The sequence below is a fragment of the Lampris incognitus genome, chromosome 14 (assembly GCF_029633865.1).
Source record: "Lampris incognitus isolate fLamInc1 chromosome 14, fLamInc1.hap2, whole genome shotgun sequence".
NCBI lineage: Eukaryota > Metazoa > Chordata > Actinopteri > Lampriformes > Lampridae > Lampris > Lampris incognitus.
Genome location: NC_079224.1, coordinates 15,324,989 through 15,349,972, shown reverse-complemented (window position 1 = coordinate 15,349,972; position 24,984 = coordinate 15,324,989). Strand labels below are relative to the sequence as shown.

At 45.6% G+C, this 24,984-nt stretch overlaps 2 protein-coding genes across 2 annotated transcripts in view; one reads left to right on the top strand and one right to left on the bottom strand.

Moving 5' to 3' along the window:
- cacnb2b (calcium channel, voltage-dependent, beta 2b) overlaps positions 1 to 4,186 on the top strand; it is a 49,543-nt gene extending 45,357 nt beyond the window's left edge. The window contains 3 exon segments of the mRNA XM_056293796.1: positions 356 to 451; positions 1,746 to 1,919; positions 3,410 to 4,186. Of these exon segments, the coding sequence (XP_056149771.1) occupies positions 356 to 451; positions 1,746 to 1,919; positions 3,410 to 4,186 (1,047 nt within the window).
- A 2,340-nt stretch (positions 4,187 to 6,526) lies between these two features.
- Positions 6,527 to 24,984, bottom strand: part of mrc1b (mannose receptor, C type 1b) — a 63,028-nt gene continuing 44,570 nt past the window's right edge. The window contains exons 15-33 of the mRNA XM_056293795.1: positions 24,554 to 24,669; positions 23,847 to 23,919; positions 23,574 to 23,727; positions 21,882 to 21,920; positions 21,370 to 21,533; positions 21,148 to 21,209; positions 20,153 to 20,253; positions 19,146 to 19,288; positions 17,262 to 17,367; positions 15,253 to 15,380; positions 15,059 to 15,106; positions 14,685 to 14,787; positions 13,720 to 13,949; positions 13,208 to 13,373; positions 12,414 to 12,590; positions 8,430 to 8,546; positions 8,036 to 8,200; positions 7,848 to 7,877; positions 6,527 to 7,704 (exon numbers count right to left, since the gene is read on the bottom strand). Of these exons, the coding sequence (XP_056149770.1) occupies positions 7,457 to 7,704; positions 7,848 to 7,877; positions 8,036 to 8,200; positions 8,430 to 8,546; positions 12,414 to 12,590; positions 13,208 to 13,373; positions 13,720 to 13,949; positions 14,685 to 14,787; positions 15,059 to 15,106; positions 15,253 to 15,380; positions 17,262 to 17,367; positions 19,146 to 19,288; positions 20,153 to 20,253; positions 21,148 to 21,209; positions 21,370 to 21,533; positions 21,882 to 21,920; positions 23,574 to 23,727; positions 23,847 to 23,919; positions 24,554 to 24,669 (2,370 nt within the window). The 3' untranslated portion in view covers positions 6,527 to 7,456. The remainder of the gene's footprint in view (positions 7,705 to 7,847; positions 7,878 to 8,035; positions 8,201 to 8,429; positions 8,547 to 12,413; positions 12,591 to 13,207; positions 13,374 to 13,719; positions 13,950 to 14,684; positions 14,788 to 15,058; positions 15,107 to 15,252; positions 15,381 to 17,261; positions 17,368 to 19,145; positions 19,289 to 20,152; positions 20,254 to 21,147; positions 21,210 to 21,369; positions 21,534 to 21,881; positions 21,921 to 23,573; positions 23,728 to 23,846; positions 23,920 to 24,553; positions 24,670 to 24,984) is intronic.

The following is a 24,984-nucleotide window of genomic DNA, read 5'->3' as shown; positions in this document are numbered from 1 at the left end:
CTCACATCACAGCGGTCCTGGGTTCAGCTTCAGCACATCTGTGTGCAGGTTGTTTGTTTCCTTTGGAAACCCCAGTTTTCTCCTAAAGACACGCGTGTCAGGTGATGAACCGGAGTCTCCGGTTCATCACCGTATCAAGTCAGTTTAACAGAACACAAACCTCACAGAGTGCGCTCATTTGTGTTATTCGTCATCTCTGCGTTGTGCCTTCTGTGTAATTCTGAGAATGATGAGGTGTGTCCGTGAACGCTGCATCTGTTTGGCTATTTAAAAATGGCGACAGCCAGCACTTTCCCTTCTCCGCCCTCTGTCTTTTCCTGTCTTTCTTCTCCCTGTCTTCGCTGCTGCTGTGCAGGTGCTGACCAGGCTGATAAAGACCAGGGGAAAGTCTCAGACCAAACATCTGAACGTTCAGCTAGTCGCAGCAGACAAGCTGGCCCAGTGTCCACCGGTGAGCGCCATCTAGTGGCCATTCTGTGGAGTTGTTATATTTTTCCATTTATTTGCCATAGTCGAGTCAAGTCAAGTCAGTGTTATTTGTACGGCCGTGTTTTCGCTGTCAGGGTCATTGGGGGCATTGGTAGAGGTGCGGAAGAAAAGAAAAAGAGGATGTCGATTCTAATTGAAATCACGTATTTTTACATTGTGTGAACACTAAATGTTCACTTTTAACTAATATCTTTGTGATCCCAACATGATGTTTTGACTTTTTTTGAAATCTCTCTGTGGTTGTCAGACTGTTATAATGGCAAGGACTCAATTCTGTCATTCTACCAGGAAAAACAGCTTAACAGAGTTTTCCAGTAAGGTGTACCCATGAAGTACCCATCCGTGTCCGTACAAACAGGGGCGTAACGAGGGGGGGGGGTGCAGAGGATGCAATGCACACAGGCGCCGCGTCAGCGGGGGGCGCCAAAAGTACAGTGTACAGTAAACAATTTCTGGTGATAGGCCTATTTGTTTATTAAAAGTTTAATATTTAGGAAACAATTATTACTTAGATGAGAATTTTGGATTAGAATATATAGTTACATGTTATATTTTTTAATTTTTTTTTTTTTGCGTACGGTGTTTTGGCGCCCTCGCTGATGCGGCGCCTGTGTGCATTGCACCCTCTGCACCCCCCCCTCGTTGCGCCCCTGCGGTACAAACAGCCAATAAATAAAGCTATTGCTTGAAATTCAGAATGGTTTGATTTGCATTTTAGATGATTTGGTCAAGTCAGAAATCTTACTCCCCATGCTATCTCAAAGAGCCTTGGTTTTACACAAAAAAGAGGGGGTGGGAGATGGGACCATCCATGCGCCACTGGCATTGTAGTTCGTGCCAACAGAGAGAGCACGTTTCATCCTAGGCCATCATGGAAAACTCTTTGGGCTCTAGCTGGAGAGGTCTTAATCCCTCCTCTGTCTGTGGACACGCTCAAAACCCTCTTTGAATGCTCCTTAAGAAACTGTACCCAAGTGTCCTCCTTTCTTTCGCGACGACCTTATTTCCTTACATCTCCTTATCTGAATCTCGCCCCGGGACCTAATCACAGACAGACTTAATCTGATTACTGAAAGAATGTTATTTTTAAAAGTCCTTCCCTCCGCTCTGTCTGCCAGGGGCTGAAAAGGAAGGCGATGACACAGATATCGTCTGAGACGCTGTCTGAAATATGGGCAAGCGCAGGACCTCGTTTCCCTGCTCCCCCCTTAAATCCTGTCCACCGTTTTGCTTGTCTCCCCCCCCCCCACCGGCAGGAAATGTTTGACGTCATCCTGGATGAAAACCAGCTGACCGATGCCTGTGAGCACATCGCCGATTACCTGGAGTCCTACTGGAGAGCCACCCACCCTCCAGAGATGCAGCCTGTCAACCCCCTGGTTGCCCAGCTGGCAGAGAACACACTGCCCACCAGCCCTGCACGAACACAGGTACCACTGGCAGAGAGGACGGAGGACTGTAATACCAAGATATAGACGTTTCCCGAGTGCTGGTGTGATACAGGAAGTGGTACAGGTGTAAGGAAGTGACATGCAGACACAAGGCATAGACTGTATTTCAGAGATCAAATGCGGCACATCATTTAGAGGTGGCATGGATATGATCATCTGCATAACGCAGCTGTCATAAGTCTATTTATCACAGCCACTAACTGACTTGGTCTTGAGTACAGTACACGCCACTGCAGGCTATGGTGAGTCAGAGGATACTGCAGAGATGCCATCTTTCCATCTCGTATCATCTCATCTCATCTCATCTCAATCTTCTAGCTTCCCAACATAATTCGAGCAATGCTGAAGTTTTCTAATACTGTACTGCAAACGGCTGATATGAAAAGTAACTTTGCATTGTAAATCTTGGACACAGTAGCAAAGTACAGAGGAAGCTCAATAGCTCTCCTGCAGACCTTTCCTTACTCCATCGTTTATTCATGTCATGTTTTCATTTCATTTCTCCCCATCCCACTCCATCATGGAAATGTGCAGAAATGAGATAGCTCAACCTCAGGTGAGTGAGATACCATCAAATGCCTCTGTAGCCGGGTCAACCTCCCAGTCGACCACAGAAGTAGTGGAGATGAGCAATGGCACCCTGTGTACTTAGAAAATTGTTTTGAAATGATACGACGTGTGTAGTTTTTATAGCAGATGTGCGACACAACCGGTGTGTCTGTCTGGCCGTGGCGTGAATGGAGTGTGCTTGGCTGTATTAAGAAGTCCCACGTAAAATTGGATATCACCACCCCGCACCCTTTAAGAGCCTCTTGCTTCAGCCCCCCTCCCATTTTTCTCCCCAATTGTATCCAGCCACTCTCCCAGGTTGTCCCGGTCGCTGCTCCACCCCCTCTGCCGACTTGAGGAGGGCTGCAGACTACCACAAGCCTCCTCCAATACATGTGGAGTCGCTAGCCGCTTCTTCTCACCTGACAGTGAGGAGTTTTGTCAGGGGGACGTAGCGTGTGGGAGGATCATGCTATCCCCCTCCCCCCCGGAACAGACAGCCCGACCAACCAGAGGAGGAGGCGCTAGTGCAGCGACCAGGACACATACCCACATCCGGCTTCCCACCCGCAGACACGGCCAACTGTGTCTGTAGGGACGCACGACCAAGCCGGAGGCAACACGGGGATTCGAACCGCCGATCCCCGAGTTGGCAGGCAATGGAATAGACCGCTATGCTACCCAGACGCCCTCTTGCTTCAGTTTTAACTGATCTGTGTCGACCACTTCGAGCCCATCTAGGCAGCAATACCCCCCCCCCCACTCTCACACCATATGCGTGTGTGTAAGCTTTTGTGCTTTTTGTGTGCACACGCATGCGTTATGCAAATGTTATGCGTGTAAAATAAATGTTGCACGTTCAAGTACACGTGAATGTAGCATTCGACTTGAACTGCGTCGTTTCTCTCATCTTGCCGCAGGTGGAGGAGAAAAGCAAAAAGTCGGCGGCCATCAAGAGGAAAGGTTCCCGTGAAAACCACCTCGACACGGATCCCCCCCAAGCCCCAGCCCAGGAGCAGCCAGCCGAGGATGGCCATGGAGAGGAGGGAGAGGACGAACGGCTCCTGAGGACTGAACCAAAGAGACCCCAGCACTCCCACCACCACCACTCTCACCACCACCGCCACCACCACCACCGCAGGACAGAGCACCACAACCACGCCCAGCACGGGCCCGCAGAGACACAGTACAGCAGGGACTACACCCAGAGGCTCCCCCGCAGCAGACTGCCACCCGAGGAAAGGGCCCAAGAGGAGGAGGAGGAGGAGGATGCAGAGGTAGCAGAGGAGGAAGAGGACGAGGAGGAGGAGGGGGCGGTCCGCTACAACCACAGGCCCGTGGTGTCCCACAGGGACCATAACCACCATCATCACAACAGTAACCACCACCACCATCACCACCACCACCACCGCGGGGGCAGCCAGCCCCACCCAGGGGAGGAGTACGAGCTGGAGCGCAACGAACGCAACCGGCAGCACAGACACCACCAGCACGTCCCAGCGCGGATCCACCGCAGCGACCACTATCCCGCGCAGCATCACAACTACCACCACTACCACAGCAGAGACAGAGACCGCCAGAGAGACCGAGAGCGAGAGCGAGACAGGGACAGGGACAGAGACAGGGACAGGGACAGAGATAGAGAGGGGAGGCACGGGGGCATGAGACAGTGGCACGGGGACTCCTATATACACTAGTGACTGTTTCCTGTTTTTCTACTGTGGGTCTGTGCATGGATTTATGCTGCTCAAGTTGCGACGCACTAACGGATGGGCAGGATGCGTCCCGTCTTTGTACACAATATGGCCCCCCTCCACCCCCCACCCCCACCCCCCAACCCATTTCTGTCATTCTTTTTGTCTTTTCCTTTCACGCAATCGCACTGCTTTTCTCTCATTCTCTCAGTCGACGCGTCTTGTTTCTGGATGGGTCTTCTGTCTCGTCTGTCACACTACAACGCTGAGCTCCATGGAGACACCCACAGTACACCCGTTTCCTGCACAGATGTGGACCGGGGTCGAGCCCCGCAGCGCCCAGGCAAAACCTCCCGTACCGATGACGGCCGTCTTCCGTCTCCTGTCGCCGTGTGGCGTTTTATGGCTTGGTTTCCCCTGAATTCGACCGGTTATTTAGTCAAACCGAGGTGACTGGCTTTCTTTTCTACAACAGTTATTTACAAAGGGAAGTTTTTTTTTTTAATGAATTTAATACTAATCTGTTAGTGTGTGTGTGTGTGTGGGGGGGGGGGACCCCCGGAAAAACAACTAATTCGCTTGATTTAGTCACGGATCGGTTCTGTCCCCATTTACCTAATGTTACGAGCATATCTCTTTCAACGGTTTATTTTCAAACGTTGATAAGAAAAGTCTGGAACTATTTTTCTACACGTGATTGTAAAATGAAGTCATACCTTGCTTCCTACTTTTTTTAAAACAAGAGTTCAAGCATATTTACTGACTTGCATTTGCCCTGTCTGGAAGCATGAATCATTTTTTAGTGACACTGACTCGTGCTATGTGCTGGATCCTCTATGCATCTTCTTGTGATAAAATATATAGCTTGAATACAACCTCTATGCATTTGTATATATGTCATAATTGCCTTGGTAGTTAACAGTAGGAGAACCGGAGAGCCCGTTGCACTGTTTGGTATCATTCAAACATGACGGGTCGGTTCGGTCAGACGATGAAGGTCCAGTGTGAGAAGACCGTGGGTCTACCAACTTGAACTGACTGTTCTTTCCGAACTTACTTGCGCGTTTGTTTTCATTTTGTACAGCGTTCCTCCAGTTGGTTTTGACCAATAGGCGTTCTTTTACTCAAGATCATGTGATGTGACATTTCACCTGATGATAAAACGATTCAACACGTCTTGTGCTTCGTTATTTTACCCTCCGGACCGCCTGAGCTGGCCCAGACTCGAAACGGGTTCATCTAAATTCGAAGGACTGTTGTCACCCTGGGCGGTGCGGTGGTTACTGCGGTCGCCTCGCAGCAATAAGGCCCTGGGTTCGAACCCCGGGGTTGCCCAACCTTGGGGGGTCATCCCGAGTCGTCCTCTGTGTGTAGGTTGCATGTTCTCCCCGTGTCGGTTTCCTCCGGGTGCTCCACTTTCCTCCCACAGCCCAAAGACATGTAGGTCAGGTGTTGGCCGTACTAAACTGTCCCTAGGTGTGAATGTGTCAGCCCTGTGATGGTCTGGCGGCCTGTCCAGGGTGTTTCCTTGCCTGCCGTCCTAGGACTGCTGGGATAGGCTCCAGCATCCCACGACCCTAATTAGGATAAGCGGCTTGGATAATGGATGGATGGATGTTGTCAAAAAAGGGATGACAATGCACGTTAAACAGCCCTATTCGGGACGAGGTGGAGATGCTGTATGGAGGTGGCAGGTGTTCCTCTGTGTATCTCTCAGCCACCGGGTTTCAATATTAGAGACAAATTAGAGGAACAGGTACGAGGGACATTAAAAGCCCATTTGTGGGCATCCGGGTGGCGTGGCGGTCTATTCCGTTGCCTACCAACACAGGGATCGCCGGTTCGAATCCCCGTGTTACCTCCGGCTTGGTCCGGCATCCCTACAGATACAATTGGCCGTGTCTGCAGGTGGGAAGCCGGATGTGGGTATGTGTCCTGGTCGCTGCACTAGCGCCTCCTCTGGTCAGTCGGGGCACCTGTTCAGGGGGGAGGGGGAACTGGGGGGGGGGGGGGGGGCAGCGTGATCCTCCCATGCGCTACGTCCGCCCTGGCAAAACTCCTCACTGTCAGGTGAAAAGAAGCAGCTGGCGACTCCACATGTATCGGAGGAGGCATGTGGTAGTCTGCAGCCCTCCCTGGATCAGCAGAGGGGGTGGAGCAGTGACCAGGAAGGCTTGGAAGAGTGGGGTAAGTGGCCAAGTACAACTGGGGAGAAAAACGGGGAGCCTGTTTGCACTGAGTAACACCGTTTTGCACAACATGGTCGATTCTTATCAATACTCGGCGAAATCTGGTGAGAACGGCTGTCGTTACAGAATCAATACACCGCCATTTTATGAAAAGACTATTTATTATTGTACTTTCCCATACAGGCATGTGCAAACAAGAAACAAGTGAAACACGAATGACATTAAAAGCCATTAAAACATGATCCCATCTTGCAGAGACACTTTGGTCATCATCCTGTAGTATATTCCCCAAAATTAAGACACTATAATGTAATAAAGAGTCAGAATGGAGTCAAAATGGTATATTCGTCTCTTTTAGCGGGGAAATGTGTCTGAAAAGTCAAGTTGTAATAATACAGATAAGTGGCGGGAAATGTAATACCTCAAATAAACACATATGTTCTAATTTTGCCAAGTAAGAACAAGGTACTTTTGCTTTTACTGTTTCGACGGTTATGAATCAGAGTCAAAAAATTCAAGTTTTAACTCAAAAGAACCTCAGCAGGTTGAAAATGCACAGACGACGCTGTATCCTAACTTGAGTATTGATTTAAAACTGTGCATTTGTTTTCAAATTCAGCAACAAAAAAAAAAGTATTTCAAACGCTGATGAATCCTTTATGTAAGGTTCTACATCCTACAGCCTAAACTGTTTTGTTCCATGAGGTCATACATTACCAACTCCACTGAAACTCTTTGTGCTTCACAACTGTCTACAAAGTTCTAGTGAATAGACTAACTTATTATCAAGGCTCAGCGTTTTTGGTTTTTTATTTTTCAAAGCCGTCCAGCATGCCAAATTTCGCCAAGAGGACACTGTTACACAACCTCACACGAACAGGAACAACTTTTGGATCCGTGGAAACATAAAATCCGGGTGAAAATCAGTTCAAAAATCTGGGTATTTTTCCATGAAAATCGGTAAAAACTGAAAATGCTGAGCCTTGCTTATTATACACCAACAACCTCCAGCCCGACACACACACACACACACACACACACACACACACACACACACATACATATATAGTCTACCAGTGCCACATCACAGGGATACGATGGGCTCTGGGTTCTCATCCTCCTCTACATTCTCTATCAGCTTATTGGTGTCCACCACATCAGGCTGAGACAGCTCCCTGGTGAAGTAGTTTGGGTTGTCAAAGGTGGGTAAGGGACGCCCAGATTTCTTGTAGACAAAAAACCCGGTGACTGCCATGACGGCAATGATGCTAATGACTAGCACAATGGCCAAGCTCGTGTGGACACGGTATCGGGCTTCCTTTGTCAAAGGAGCTGCACAAACATGGAAATAAGGATTTCAGCTCGTGGAGGATTATAACTCAAAAGGAGTTCAAGTAGAAATACCAAAGCTTCGATGAGCCAACATTGTGTTTATCGTTAAGGTGGAGACAGGTTGATGAAGTGGGAGAACTTACCAAATGATGGCAACAATTTTTCTGGCATCACTGATGGGAAAGAATTGGAAACACAATCAAATTACCTGTAACTGCATGGCTAAGATGACTATTTCTTGGGACAAATTAAGTTTTTTTTTTTGTTACAATGTCCCAATGACACTTTGACAACATGATCAATTCAAACATCGGTGGTCTGATGGTCTGACCTTTGGACGTTTTACAGATGTAACCCCTATTATGCCGATGGTGGGCCGCCCTCCATGTCCCGTCTTCAGCCTGGATCTCTCCATAATCAGAGCTGTAAGCACCAGACATGTCTTCAGCCCAGTTAGTGTAGTCCATGACTGTCTTATCCAGCCACAACCATTTTCCTGGGAACAAAAAAATAAGAAGTTTCAATGACTTCATTCTTTGGTGTTCTCGTTTAGTATTGTCTAAGTGAACATAGTAGAAGGAAACTTCTAGTATATTCCCTAGAAAGAAGTGTATATATAATTTCATACCACTAGTGTATATATAACATTCCAGTTTCTCTATTTATTGATAAGCGAATGTAGCTTCCTTTTTCTTTTCATGAAAGGACGGGAAGTGTAACTGCACCATCGTGAGACTTGAACAGGCCAATCCAGAAAGACTCCTGGCTGTCTCTTAACAACTCAATGTTGCTTTTAATGAACTCTTGCTCGAAGGGATCCTCAACGCTGGCCAGGACTCCACCTTCACAGCACACAGCAGTCAGTCATTAGTCAGAGCCAATTACAGTGATCTTTAAATAACACTGACAACATTTTACTGATCGTTTACAAAGTTTGAATCAATCCATTTCACATACACAAAAATGTACATAAATACACACATGCAAATGTATATGTATGTATGTATGTAATCCAGTGAGTCAAGTAAATTCTTTATGAGACAGTGCAAGCCTGTTTCATGCCATAAGCAATCATCAGCTGTCATATATATATATATATATATATATATATATATATATATATATATATATATATATACACACTACCGTTCAAAAGTTTGGGATCACATTGAAATGTCCATATTTTTGAAGGAAAAGCACTGTACTTTTCAATGAAGATAACTTCATTGAACTGGGCGTCATCAGAACTCTGCAACACAGAGCTGATAATGTGCCCAGCAGCACTCAGGCCCAAAGGAAAGAACACAAACACCTGAGGGGAGCTCTAAAAACCTGCGGCTACCCCAGTTGGACCTTTGTGAAAACTGCAACACGTTCCAGAAAGACCAACCGGGTGAGCAATGAGGAGAAGAGGAACAGAAGGAATAACACAGTCATCCCGTATGTTTCTGGGGTCTCAGAGAAACTCAGGAGAATTTTTAACAAACACCGCATCCCGGTATACTTCAAACCCAGCAACACACTCCGACAAAGACTGGTTCATCCCAAAGACCGTGTACCACACACCCAGAAAAGCAATCTGGTGTATGCTGTACAATGCAATGAGGATTGCAATGACCTATACATAGGAGAAACCAAACAACCACTACACAAACGGATGGCCCAACACAGAGGGCCAAACTCCTCAGGACAAGACTCAGCAGTCTATCTACACCTAAAGGAGAAGACACACTCCTTCGAGGACAACAACGTACACATTTGGGACAGGGAAGATAGATGGTTTGAAAGAGGGGTGAAGGAAGCCATCAATGCGAAACTGGAAAAACCATCCCTCAACACAGGAGGTCTGCGACACCACCTATCTCCCACTTACAATGCCGTCCTTTCATCTCTACCCAGGAGACTCAAAAGCTTAGCCTCCAAGAACAACAGTCGGTCACCAACGGCTCCAACGACTCATGACCACTGAATGGAGCACTAACGAAGTCGAAACTAACACCCCCAACGACTGTCGTTGCTAAACATCGGAACACAAAAGAGCCATTGACATCAATAGCTCTGATAACGACTCCAAAGAGGCTAAATATCTGAGTTTCATCACCAGGCAGTCAGACTAGCTTGGTCTAGTCAGAAAGGCACGAACTGATGAAGCCTCTTGGATGAGAGGCGAAACGTCTTCACGGATATATACCAAGTCCAGGTGCACTTGATTCAATTCCTTTGGATCCTTCTTCGGTAATAAGTAATTACTGTACTCACAGTCCTGAAGTGCACAAAAAGGGTGAGCGGACAACTCCGCACAACCTCTCACGCAAGATGGCTGCTCCAAATTGCTGGTGCTTGTGTGTCACCAGTGGTGCTATCCGGCGGCGTTGCTCCAACGTCGGCTACTCTGTGGAACCACAAACGGGTCCGGTAGTTTGTGGCGCTAACTGAGCAGCTTCTAACACTAGCCTTAATATCTAACAACGAGCAGAGTGCAGCTAGACTTACTAACTGTGTGATAACTGCTGGAAGCAATGACCATAATTATGCACTCGTTTGTGTTAAACTAGCAAACACGACGTGAACTAGCAGTGAGTTGTTATTAGCTCCGTGCTAAGCGTATTAAATTCCGATACTTGGACTAACAAACACACACACACGGTACAAGTGTATGGCACGTCCGTAGTCCCTTACTCGCACAGACACGTTCTATAGACATTAACTGCACACAACATCTAAGTTTTCTCTATATAAATTTACCTTTCACTGTAAGCAGCCTCGTCTGCCCTCGCTTCCTCGTGTCTTTTCCCCCGCTCTTCTCGTTTCCTCTCCCCCAGCCAATGTAATGTCTTGATACATGACCACATGAACTTATCAACCAATAATCGTAAGGGTTGCTGGCGAGCCATTCACTCATCGCCATTTTGTATTGAGCTCCTGATATCCCAACAAATACTACACTTCCCAGGGAGCTAAATAATACTGATAAACTAACTTATTTGAATGGGCACAAATTAACCTCTTGCTTTTTAACTGGTTTCCATATATTTACACTACCATTCAAAAGTTTGGGGTCACATTGAAATGTCCATATTTTTGAAGGAAAAGCACTGTACTTTTCAATGAAGATAACTTTAAACTAGTCTTAACTTTAAAGAAATACACTCTATACATTGCTAATGTGGTAAATGACTATTCTAGCTGCAAATGTCTGGTTTTTGGTGCAATATCTACATAGGTGTATAGAGGCCCATTTCAAGCAACTATCACTCCAGTGTTCTAATGGTACAATGTGTTTGCTCATTGGCTCAGAAGGCTAATTGATGATTAGAAAACCCTTGTGCAATCATGTTCACACATCTGAAAACAGTTTAGCTCGTTACAGAAGCTACAAAACTGACCTTCCTTTGAGCAGATTGAGTTTCTGGAGCATCACATTTGTGGGGTCAATTAAACGCTCAAAATGGCCAGAAAAAGAGAACTTTCATCTGAAACTCGACAGTCTATTCTTGTTCTTAGAAATGAAGGCTATTCCATGCGAGAAATTGCTAAGAAATTGAAGATTTCCTACACCGGTGTGTACTACTCCCTTCAGAGGACAGCACAAACAGGCTCTAACCAGAGTAGAAAAAGAAGTGGGAGGCCGCGTTGCACAACTGAGCAAGAAGATAAGTACATTAGAGTCTCTAGTTTGAGAAACAGACGCCTCACAGGTCCCCAACTGGCATCTTCATTAAATAGTACCCGCAAAACACCAGTGTCAACATCTACAGTGAAGAGGCGGCTGCGGGATTCTGGGCTTCAGGGCAGAGTGGCAAAGAAAAAGCCATATCTGAGACTGACCAATAAAAGAAAAAGATTAAGATGGGCAAAAGAACACAGACATTGGACAGAGGAAGACTGGAAAAAAGTGTTGTGGACGGATGAATCCAAGTTTGAGGTGTTTGGATCACAAAGAAGAACGTTTGTGAGACGCAGAACAAATGAAAAGATGCTGGAAGAATGCCTGACGCCATCTGTTAAGCATGGTGGAGGTAATGTGATGGTCTGGGGTTGCTTTGGTGCTGGTAAGGTGGGAGATTTGTACAGGGTAAAAGGGATTCTGAATAAGGAAGGCTATCACTCCATTTTGCAACGCCATGCCATACCCAGTGGACAGCGCTTGATTGGAGCCAATTTCATCCTACAACAGGACAATGACCCTAAACACACCTCCAAATTGTGCAAGAACTATTTAGAGCAGAAGCAGGCAGCTGGTATTCTATCGGTAATGGAGTGGCCAGCGCAGTCACCAGATCTGAACCCCATTGAGCTGTTGTGGGAGCAGCTTGACCGTATGGTACGCAAGAAGTGCCCATCCAACCAATCCAACTTGTGGGAGCTGCTTCTGGAAGCGTGGGGTGCAATTTCTCCAGATTACCTCAACAAATTAACAGCTAGAATGCCAAAGGTCTGCAATGCTGTAATTGCTGCAAATGGAGGATTCTTTGACGAAAGCAAAGTTTGATGTAAAAAAAATCTTATTTCAAATACAAATCATTATTTCTAACCTTGTCAATGTCTTGACTCTATTTTCTATTCATTTCACAACATATGGTGGTGAATAAGTGTGACTTTTCATGGAAAACACAAAATTGTTTGGGTGATCCCAAACTTTTGAACGGTAGTGTATATATATGTGTGTGTGTGTGTGTGTGTGCGCATGTTGCTGGCTGAAGACTTACCATGCTTATAACAGCTTGAAGCTGCGTTTGGCCATTCTAATGAAGCTGTGACGAAGACGTAACAATGACCCTTGAAAGGCACCCAGGCAAAGTTCATCTCTATGTATCCTAAATACTCAAAATTCCTCATGTCAGGACAAACTCCTGGGTAGTCGGTGGGCTCGGCTGGTGCCATATCTGTGAGTGAGAGAGATTGCGATGACGTCAGCTTTTGGATCCACTCCAGTTGATTTGTTCGTTTGTTTGCTTGTTTTGCTTTGAGAACCAGTGTGGCAAGCTTTTTTTTTTAACCCCCCCCCCTTCTTCTTTTTTTTCTCTCCAATTGTATCCGGCCAATTACTACACTCTTCTGAGCTGTCCTGGTCGCTGCTCCACCCCCTCTGCTGATCCGCGGAGGACTGCAGACTACCACACGCTTCCGGCGATACATGTAGAGTCGCCAGCCGCTTCTTTTCGCCTGACAGTGAGGAGTTTCGCCAGGGGGACGTAGTGTATGGGAGGATCAGTTCAGTTCCCCCTCCTCCCAAACAGGCGCCTCGACCGACCAGAGGAGGTGCTAGTGCAGCAACCAGGACACATACCCACATCAGGCTTCCCACCCGCAGACACGGCCAATTGTGTCTGTAGGGACGCCCAACCAAGCCGGAGGTAACGTGGGGATTTGAACGCTGAGCCTGGTGTTGGTGGGCAACAGAATAGCCCGCCACGCCACCCGCACGCCCCACACTCAGATATTTAACGTGGTTAATTTCCTCGCGGATTTATGAATGAGATAGAGCTGTCTGTTGTCATACCTGTAGACGTCATACAAACGCTGCTCAAGGTCTGATTGCAGAAAGCGGTCTTCCAAGTCCCGTCCACATCAACATACACGCAGGATCGGTCTCTGCTGGGTTCACCTGTCGCCCAGTTGACGAAGCTCAGTTGCCAGCCATCAATGAACTTAAAGTAGCCTTTAGTCTGAAAGCAAGGATGGACAGGTTGCTTGAAAAGTGCAAAATTGAGGATAATGTTCAAACTCAGACCTGCAGTTTGATGATTTTTATCTACTTCTGGGTTACCTGAGTCTATGTAATTAGCTGAATTATCAATTTCTGCCCAATTTAACATGAACTAACTGATGATTTCAGACTCATGTGCACCTTGTTTTCTGTGTTTCTATATCAATACCAGCTTAGAAACCACAATGTTATTGAAACTGTCTATAAACATTACTTAAACTCTTGAAAAGATGAACTGGACAACCTGGCTCACAAATCAACACTTTGTTAAGATTTACAAAATACGGCATTGTTTTGTGATGAACCTTGTTTTTGTTCAGTCCAATCCACAGAGGAGCCTTGATGTTCACAGCCTGAAGCTCAATGTAGGCCTGTTTCCACACACTTCTAATGCTGGCCAGTTTGGCACCTTCGGCTTCACAGTGCTTCGTGGCATCGCTCCAGCTCATGTTCTGCATCACAACCTTGATGGAGTCGTTACCCACCTTCATGTAGGTGGTTGGGACTGATTTGGACGGGGCTGGGATTTTTGGATCTGTTCAAGTCCAGACGGCAAAGCAGATGAGAGACAGTTCTAGCTTTTCACCAAAAGGCCCGCACAATTATTTCAATGCTACTCTGGCAAACCATGGTTTCAACTTGCTTTAGACGGCACTGACTTTTCTTTTTTGGATCCCCCCCCCCCTTTTCTCCCCAATTGTACTTGGCCAATTACCCCACTCTTCCAAGCCGTTCCAGTCGCTGCTCCACCCCCTCTGCCAATCCGGGGAGGGCTGCAGACTACCACATGCCTCCTCCGATACAAGTGGAGTCGCCAGCTGCTTCTTTTCCCCTGACAGTGAGGAGTCTCGCCAGGGGGACGTAGCGCGTAGGAGGATCATGCTATTCCCGCCAGTTCCCCCTCCCCCCTGAACAGGCGCCCCAACCGACCAGAGGAGGTGCTAGTGCAGCGACCAGAACACATACCCACATCCGGCTTCCCACCCGCAGACACTGCCAATTGTGTCTGTAGAGATGCCCGACCAAGCAGAAGGTAACACAGGGATTCGAACCGGCGATCCCTATGTTGGTAGGCAACGGAATAGACCGCCACACCATCCGGACGCCTGGCATTGATTCTTAACATTTCAATTCAATAAATCATACTGCATGCAGGTGGGCATACTGAAATGAGACTTCAGATACTTAAACACAGTGTTAAAATTTTCTTTCTTTTTGTCTATTGCAAACAAGTCTCAAACGAGTGTAGGAAATGTTCAAAAGAGCTCACCGACATTTCGAAGACAGACATAACCATTGGTGTCATTACAGGATCTGACAAACCATTTCCCCAAAACCTTGGAGGAGTTTCCGGACATTAAGACACACTGGTCCTGGTGAGGGTCAGAGAGGGTATGGTGAGGGGAAACGGATAAATGTGTTGCAAAGGGATTTCATGAAGAGGGGGATTAAATTGCCCCGGTCCACAGCATGTCAGTTTGGTCTGCACTAACAGGGGTTCACTATGGTCCTCCAATGGACAGAAACAAATGAATAAAAGACAAACTGTTTAAGAATGTCAAAGGTAATGACAACAACCAAATGAAGTGATTTTCCCATCATCAAATCAAGGTTTTCCAACTGTAAATCAAATTTGAACATTACCTCATTCCATGGTGGATAAAAAAGGCCCAAGATGTGATGAACACTTCTCTACAAAGGAGAATAGAAGTGTTGCAGTTGTTTTCATAAATATGCAAAACAGACATACAAAAAAAAAATTGAGAATTGAGAATTGAGAATATTGCCTACAATCCACTTTCCCATCACAACACTCAACGCAGACTCTGTCTACGTACCTTAAAGCCCCAGTTTGAATAAGGTCTTTTTCGCCCATCAGTCCACAAGAAGTGATCCCCTCTCAAGCTGTTCAAACCAATCCACAGGTCTGAAGTCGCTGCCTCGGCCATTCGGGTGACCAGAAAGGCTAAAAAAAATGGACAAACACAAAGAGAGTGAGGTGAGGGCTCAGGAAACACCATCATAGTATATTTCTGGTTTGAGATCGAAGATTTTTTTTCTTTTTTTTTTTTGCACAGTTGGATAAAGTCACCCTAATTTTTCTGATTTCTGTTATTTATATTCATAATTATTTTGGTTCCTGTTAGGAGTAGCGTCTTGATGCATGCTCAATAACCCGGGTAAGAAAATCAAAGAAGGTTGAATCAGTTCATCTGGATACAGCGTTTATTGATGGATACATTTCATCACTCAACTAAGTGACATCTTCAGTCTAAACTGACTGCAGGCATCCCCCCCTTATAAACAATACAGTACAATACAGTTGCATAATGACCAGTTTCATATGCAAATGTAGGCGTGACCTTTAACTAGAGTTTCAAAGGCCATGTGTACTATTCACAAAGGATTTGGGAATGATGCAATCACAGTGTTTCAAGATGGCGACAGATGTATAACGACCGAAACCAACAACCAGTTTGATGTGCAATAATGGGTGTGCCCATTGACCACAGTTTCGATGGCCATGTGTATTATTCACAGAGGATTGGGGAATAGTTGTAATCACAGCATTGTAAGGTGGCGACAGATGTACTCCTAGGCCCCCCCCCTGCCCCCGGTTCAAGGATGGTCGTTCCCTCTTAACAAAGTTGGCGAGGCTTTACGATGCTGTGATTGCAACTATTCCCCAATCCTCTGTGCAGATGGCCATCAGAACTCTAGTTAAAGGTCACACCCATATTCACATATGAAACTGGTCGTTGGTTTCGGTCATTATGCAACTGTATTGTACCTTATTGTTTATAAGGGTGGGGATACCTGCAGTCAGTTTAGACTGAAGATGTCACTTAGTTGAGTGATGAAACATATGTCAGCAAACCTATCCAGACAAACTGATTCAACTTTCTCTGGTGTTAGGAGTAGCCTTGCAGTTGCAATGTAATTTAGTTGTATAATGCAAATAATGATGAAATAAAGGTGTTTTTCGGTCTGTGAGCACCTGTCAGCAGCCATTAGATATTGGTGGCAAATATTGTTTGGTTGATTTGTCTGAATACATACACTTCCTGGGTGAGGGGTGCTGGCCAAATGATACCTTATGTGAGCCCTCAAATTTTTTGGCGGGCAGGTGACCTGAGGCTGCTGTCTTTATTGGTTTCTTCAGTTTTTCCATGGACACTCCCACTTTTATTGGGAGTGTCTGGGGCGGACATAACTGCGCCCCATGGAAAACAGGGCACAGTTACGTGCCCCATTTTCCATGGACACTTGGCACAAGGTAAATTGCCCCCCCCCCCAATTTTTTTAGCACCAGCCACCACTGCTCAGAGTCACAAAAACACATCCATGCAGACTGAAGCTGAACCAAGGTACTCGACCTAATAAATATGTACATGTCTTTATTTCAATGGTCATGTTCAAAAATGCACCATAAAAAAATTCCCAACGCATTTCAGCCCTGATATCAGCCTTGATCCATCTTCCTTCTGCAAACAAATTTAAAATACCTATAGAGCAATTTCCAAAGTTTACTCAAGTTATACTGTATTTATCACTAGCGTTGATAATTTGAGCATCAGCGTTTCTGACACTGATATATCTTGAAAAAAGAACACAAAACTAGTTTGGGAAGTGACTTTTTACACCCCGAACCCTTTAAGGGAGCCTCTTAATTTTCAATTAATTTTTTTTGTTTTTTTTGTTTTTGCTGACAAGTAAAAAATTAAACCAAAATCTCAGTCAGAGAACCATTCTGGAACCATGTTATGCAAATGCAATTCATTCATTCTGCCCGATCCTCGTCATTATTTGTGTCAGGTGCATAACCGTTTGTGGAAGATGAACGCACCTTGCTCGTGCCTCGAGACAATGGAGGCTAAATTTCCCCCCATTGCAATGCATCGTCTCCTTGCTTCGATCCAAGTGTCCCTTTGGCTATTGACGATTCTGTAACACTAGAGACACGAAATGGTACGATGAAAATCAGCTCTTCAATACTGGACCAAGCACAGTTTACCCAAGTCTGTGTAATGGTAGTAAAATACAATCTCACATGAAACACACACGGAAAAATATAAATAAATAAATATAATTTTGCTTCATTCATGTCCCAGGAGATCTGAAACTGCAGCAGTGTGTTCCATAAGGCCTTGCACAATTAAGATCATTGGTCCAAGAATACAGCATCGTCCTAAACCGAGGCACAACTCTGTGCAAGCGCTGAGAAATAAGTACATTCACCTTTGCTGCTGGGTGCAGGTTCATTCAGAATCACTGGGAGTCTATTGGGCTAAGATGCATATACACTCCAACATTGATTTCAGTTTATTGATAATTGGATCCCATATTAATTGGTAAGCCTGACCTATAACTGCCTCATGCCAACATGATTTCAAGTGTGGCCCCATGCTAGCATTTCAGCTGACTGACACTGGGTGGCTGTGATGCTCATGAATAATAAAACATACACCCAATCCAGGGCAGTATGATATATTACACTATATGACAATGCCCTCGTGCTGGACTGCTACTGTAACAGTGTACGACTACGATGTGTAGACTTGTAAATGTAGTGGAAATTCAGGGGGCAGGCAGGAATCGAACCTGGGTTCCCTGCACCACGGGCGACTACACTGGCCAGTCAACTTAAGGGTCCGACCAGTTAGCCCAGGGCCAGTGAGTCTACACATCCGTGGTCATACACTGTTATACTACCCCCCCCTCCTTCGGGAAGCGCGTCCCAGCACTTCTGCGTACCAGCTCCCCCTCGCACCCCTGAGCGCATATGCATCCCACCGCTGCCACCAAATGTAGTGGGAATTCAGGGGGCAGGTGGGAATCGAGCCTGGGTTCCCCGCATCACAGGCGACTGCGCTAACCAGTCAACTAAAGGGTCCAACCCCTTAGTCTACACATCTGTGGTCGTACACTGTTACACTACCCCAGAATGGTGCAGCAATTTTCAAGAACTTGTGATATCAGTTCATAATTATGTGCATGAAAAGAAAACCAAATATTTATTAGTGTTTCAGGGCTGTTTCAGGGCTTACTTAATACTTTCTGTAGAATTTAAGTCATTCTGCAATCTCTCTGCTCAACAACAGCTGCCGCGGCTGAACAAGTTACCTCGCACCTCTTTATACCGACAAGATGGCGGATGGTTCACTGTCCCATATCCTGTTTATTCTATCCATTTGGAAAAAAAAAAAGCCACCTCCAATAAGATCTTTGATTGACACGGGGATAAACCATAAGCTATAAGTTAGACGCTATCTTTTAATAACATGCATTATGAATTTTATCAGTAATTTACTCACAAGGAACCTATTGCTAACAAGATGTTTACTGTCAAGAGTTCGATTACTTGAGCACTGCAGTCCCGTCTTTACTCTGGTGAGTAAATCACTGCTTCAAAAGTCACAAGAACGCAACCATAAGAACCAATTTGGTAGGTGACTGAACCCGAAATACAGATCTTATTTGAGGAGATTTAGTTTTTCCAAACGAGGAAATAGGGATTTTGGCGTGTGAACCACCCACCATCTCGCGGCAACATGGCTGAGCCACACTATGACCACATGGGGGAAAATACGTTCAGTCCATAAGTCTGTTCACTGGCGTGTTGAGGCGCGAGGATCCTCGGTGGTCGGAAACATTGACGTATCAATGAAGATCCCCAGCAGGTCAAAACGTCAGTGTACTCATTTTATGTTGGTGTATGTTGTCCTCTAACCTTTGAGTCAAACCATGACCAATCCAGCGGGCATCCACCTGTAGGGGGCACTGTGGGGGCTGCAGTGGAGTTTATGGGCGCTGAGCTTGGACGTTTACAAATGGACCGAAATTCGCTCCCACAGTTGTAATCATGCCAGAACCCTGTGAGCACATGGAAGACCTAATGGTGAACATTAAAGCAGACAGTAGGGGAGATGTTGACACAGAACTCCCCACTGATGTCAGGACAGCGGGGGTCGCTGCCCATCTTTCGGCGCAGGTCGAAAACTCACCTCTTTAAGAACTACTACCCTGTTACTTGTTCTTAGCACTAATTGTATTCATTCATTTAAAAAAAAAACTCTTTCTTGCACTTGTACTTTAGCACTGGTTTTGCTCTTAGATGCTTGTTTAGATGCACTTATGACCTCTGATGACTAGGAGTTCTCCTGATTTCCTATGTTAAATGATGCACTTATTGTAAGTCGCTTTGGATAAAAGCGTCGGCTAAATGACTAATGTAATATAAATGTAAAGTCCTGTCAACTCTGTTTCATTTTGAATGAGTCACTGCGGTTTAGATTTGTGTGTTGGTCAAACACCAACACAGTTATCAGTATGCAAACAGAATAGCAGGATTGCAGATGTAAAGGGTCTATGTGTAATATTTCTGTTTCGAAGCACAATATGACCAGTTACAGATGTCAGCAGGGCTGCTTAATGGTAGTGACTACAGCAGATAAAATGACTTTCACACACTTTATAACCACCCCACAGATTTCAGAGGAGCCAGGCCACCCACTTTAACGCATTCAAAAATGGGGCACCTGTCGAGATGCATGTTGGTTGTGCACGGCTGTTTAATTTGTATTTACTTGTTGAATTTGCTTTGACTTGTAGTCGTCATTCACTCTTCTGAGTGACAGAGGTCAAACACTCAGATGTGTGAGAATTTTTACACGTAGCCCCTTTAAGCCGGGGTAAGTGCCTCCTCATACAGTAGAAGAACCCGCTGTGTTTACTCACCATTGCTGTTGTACATAACTGCACAGTTTTCATCGTTGTTTTTAAAATCTGGTTGATATTCAGCCCATTTCCGATACATCACTGGAGAGCCATCAACCCATCTTCATGTGACACAGTCCATCCAGTCAAACATTTTTTAACACACACAAAAAAAAAAAACCCAAAAACAATAAACAAGAAACCCTTATATAACTCTGCAAATGATATATGCTTGATGCTAGATGTGTGTATTTATTTATTTTACCCCCCCCCCTTTTCTGCCCAATTGTACTTTAGAGTGCAATAATTGACAATTATTGCACTCTTCCGAGCCGATCCGGTTGCTGCTCCACCTCCTCTGCCGATCCTGGGAGGGCTGCAGACTACCACATGTCTCCTCCAACACATGCGGAGTCGCCAGCCGCTTCTTTTCACCTGACAGTGAGGAGTTTCACCTGGAGGATGTAGCACATGGGGGGATCACGCTATTCCCCCCAGTCCCCCGAACAGGCGCCCCGACCGACCAGACGAGGCATTAGTGCAGCGACCAGGACACACACCCACATCCGTCTTCCCGCCCGCAGACACGACCAATTGTGTCTGTAGGGACGCCCGACCAAGCCGGAGCCAACACTGGGATTCAAACTGGTGAGCCCCATGTTGGTGGGCAACGGAATAGATCGCCACACCACCCACACACCCGTTGAGTATTTATTTTTAATGTTGCAACTTGAAGGCAAATCCATGATAAATGATGAATATGAGACGCATAGAAACTGAGACACATAATTGTTCAAATAGCTTAATGGATCGAGATAAACCGAAGCGCTCACATTGTTTACAACACTAACACACATGTTGGTACTAGTTTTACGTTTTTCAGATTTTTTTTTGTCCCCTAAATAAACAATAGTTTTAATAATAGTCTCTTTAGCCAAAACCAGGCAACATTTTAGTGCAGATGGAAAGCAGTGGATGTCAAACTGTCCACACATTTTTATTGCGGTCACGCTCACCCAAATGTGCCATCCAGATCCACTGTTACTCCTATGTAATGGGGAACATATTGTCTAGCTATCTGTAGATAAGACAAACATACAAACACACACACAAACACACACACCATAAGATCTACAGAACTACGTGATGACCCATGCAAACAGGGCACGAGACCTCCGTCATATATGTTAGGCATTCACTTAACGTGGTAAATCCGCAATGAAGTAAATGTCACTCACCTGTTTCCATAAAAATACATTTTCAGCTTCGCTGGTGATCACCACCAAGTCACCATGCCTCTGCTGACAGTAGTGACGAGCGTCTTCCATGGACAGTGAATTTGAATTTATGTAATACTGATTCCCTTGCCATTCAAGCCAACCATCCGCCATCCTGTTATATTCTGCGAAGATTTAAGAAAAATGTAAACTGATGACTTTTTTAAAGTTTTATTTCCCCCTGTCGTATCGTGTTTGACTTTCATTAACATTTCTGTGTCGTGTGTGTTTTGTATTATTTCACATAACCCGCTGTTACATGACGCCATGTGGAGAATCTAGAAGTGTTATCTGGTCATTTGAAAGTGGCGAGGTGTAACCGACGGGCTCCAGTGTCTTAAAGAGACAAAGTGACCGTGAGCGAAACACCGCAACCGTTGTGTAAGTCTCCCTGGATAACAGCATCATCCAAGTACCTAGAAATGTGAAGCTTGAGACGCATATCAATACTGGCTGATTCGATTGCAGCTTACCGGGTGTTGTGATATTTGGAGGTGGGTGTGGAGTCACTCCTGTGAAGATACAGACACAAGACAAAGCCACTCAGAACTAAAATCAGCCCAGATAGGAGAGCAGATATTCAGCACCTGATCATTTGCTTGGCTACGGGCTGTATAGATAGTATCTAGTCTACCCATCCATTCATCCATCCATCCATTATCCAAACCGCTTACCCTACTCAGGGTTGCGGGGATGCTGGAGCTTATCCCAGCAGTCATTGGGCAGCAGACAGGGAGACATCCTGGACAGGCCGCCAGGCCATCACAGGGCTGACACACACACACACACATATTCACACCTAGGGATAATTTAGTGCAGCCGATTCGCCTGACCTACATGTCTTTGGATTGTGGGAGGAAAGCGCAGCACCCGGAGGAAACCCACGCAGACATGGGGAGAACATGCAAACTCCACACAGAGGATGATGCGGGACGACCCCCAAGGTTGGACTACCCCGGGGCTCGAACCCAGTACCTTCTTGCTGTGAGGGGGCCACACTAACCATTGCGCCAGCGTGCCGCCCTGTATCTAGTCTAATTACATGAATAATGAATATTGCATAATGCAGTTTATTGCGTATTGTATTTATATGAAATCACTGATGTAGATCAATAATCGGATCTGTATACATGTGCGCTAATATGTTCTTTCACAGGTGCAATACCGTTCTTAACCGTGAAAATGTGTGTGGATACTTCTGAGTTAAGACAGATTCTTTTTAACTGTGGCGATATTATATTGGGGTTTTATTATAAAAAAAAAGCATAATAAGGCATCCGGGTGGCGTGGCGGGCTATTCCATTGCCTACCAACATTGGGATCTCCGGTTCGAATCCCCGTGTTACCTCCGGCTTGGTCGGGCGTCCCTACAGACACAATTGGCCGTGTCTGCGGGTGGGAAGACGGATGTGGGTATGTGTCCTGGTCGCTGCACTAGCGCCTCCTCTGGTCAGTCGAGGCGCCTGTTCGGGGGGGGGGGGGACTGGAGGGAATAGCGTGATCCTCCCATGCGCTACATCCCCCCTGGCGAAACTCCTCACTGTCAGGCAAAAAGAAGCGGCTGGCGACTCCACATGTATCGGTGGAAGCACGTGGTAGTCTGCAGCCCTCCCTGGATCGGCAGAGGGGGTGGAGCAGCGACCGGGACGGCTCAGGAGAGTGGGATAATTGGCCGGGTGCAATTGGGGGGAAAAGGGGGGGGGATCCAAAAAAAAAAAAAGACTGACAACAGCAGGACCAGGAAGTCCATGTTGAACTCTTCACTTCCTGGATTTGAGTTTTCATGGTTTCAGTTTTCAAAAGCATAATAAGATACAAAATATGTGCAGAGGAAACTACTCTTACTCTGAGTCAAACGGCCACAGTCGATATGCAGATACTGTCCTTACCGTGAACTAGCACTGGAACAATTTGATTGCACAAAAGTGCCATAAGTACACTTTAAAACCAACGGTCACCTGCTTTTCTCCAAAGAACCTCACACTGTCCCATGAGAGAATATCATTTTAGCATTGGTTGTCCCATCAGGAATTAGGCTGCTGACACCGGCAATTTTAGCGCAACATTAAAAACACCATATAGAAACAAACCATCAGAACAAGTGAGAAAAAAAAATATATTGATTCAGCTGACATAAACATATATATGAATTTATCCAACTTCACCTGCACGAATCTGACACAGCCAGTCGTTGTAACTGTCGCAGTGGACATCGTTCCAAGATCCACTCTCACCCGACTTGTGTATCCGGATCTCGGTGCAGTATTCCACATCATTTAAATTGTTTGGCTCCCCCTCCTCCCAGTGCTGGAAATTTAGCTGTGAACAAAAGCAATAAGTACAGACAATGAATCTGTGTAAATTGTCTGTTTGTAAATTGACAACATTGATAAACAAGACAAGCATCAAATGTAAAATTGAATCACTCGTTCACTCACCGGGGATCCATCACTCCATTCGAAACCAGTATCCCGATTAGGGGCGTTAAGCCCTATCCAGGCTTTTCCATAGCTGTAAGATTCAAATAGGAATACACAATGTGAGTATCCAATCGATACTTGGAATTGAAATATCGCTCAACAAAGTTATTTTTGCCCAGTTCTATGGTTATACACAACTACTTCAACAGTCAACAAGGTTAGGATCTGAATCAGAACGTTTTTTTCGCTAAGTTAATTTTTTTACATCTGGAATTTAACTTATTAGGTTGTTCACAAGGAACCCAGCCACTGAGGATGCACAAGCCAGTGCATCCTTAGTGCCGGTCCCAAGCCCGGACAAATGGGGAGGGTTGCGTCAGGAAGGGCATCCGGCGTAAAATCTTTGCCAAATCAAATATGCGGATCCGGATGATCCGCTGTGGCGACCCCTAACGGGAGCAGCCGAAAGTAGTAGTAGTAGGTTGTTCACAAGGGACATTTTGGCATAATCAAATTTATCCAAATGTAATTATCAATATTGAAAATATTTATTTTTGTGTGATACATAATACTGTATTGCGCTTCTATACTCAAAATTCTCAAGTACAAACGTGCACAAACAAACAAACAAACAAAAAAAGAACAAAATGAACGGAAATTCCCTTTCTCATTTTGTGTTTTTTGCTTTTAGGTGTCTCATGTTTGGGGAAAAAGACACAACGCACTTCCCCAGCCTCAGCTCGAGAGCACTGTGGATGCTGAGCAGATCTCCGCCAAGGGCCCTGCAGAAGTCCCTGGCCTGAAACCATGTCTTCTCATCATCGCGTGGCCCCGTGAAGAACTGGAACACAACCAAGACAGTGGCAGCTGCCATTAAACCACACACACGGTCGTATGTATGCTCCTTAAGTCAGACACTTCAGATGACAGCCACCCAGAAATCTGCTGTGTCAAACACATCGCTAGTCCAATCACAAAGAAACAGGACAAAATAAATAAATAAATAAACGCTCAGTCAATAACTTAATCCCAGTGTGAAGTAAGCTCTGGAGTATGTAGCAGCACTTGATGTATCATGCTTTTTTTTCCTTTTCCTTTTTCTCCCCAATTGTATCAAGTCAATTATCCCACTCTTTGAGCTGTCCCAGTCGCTGCT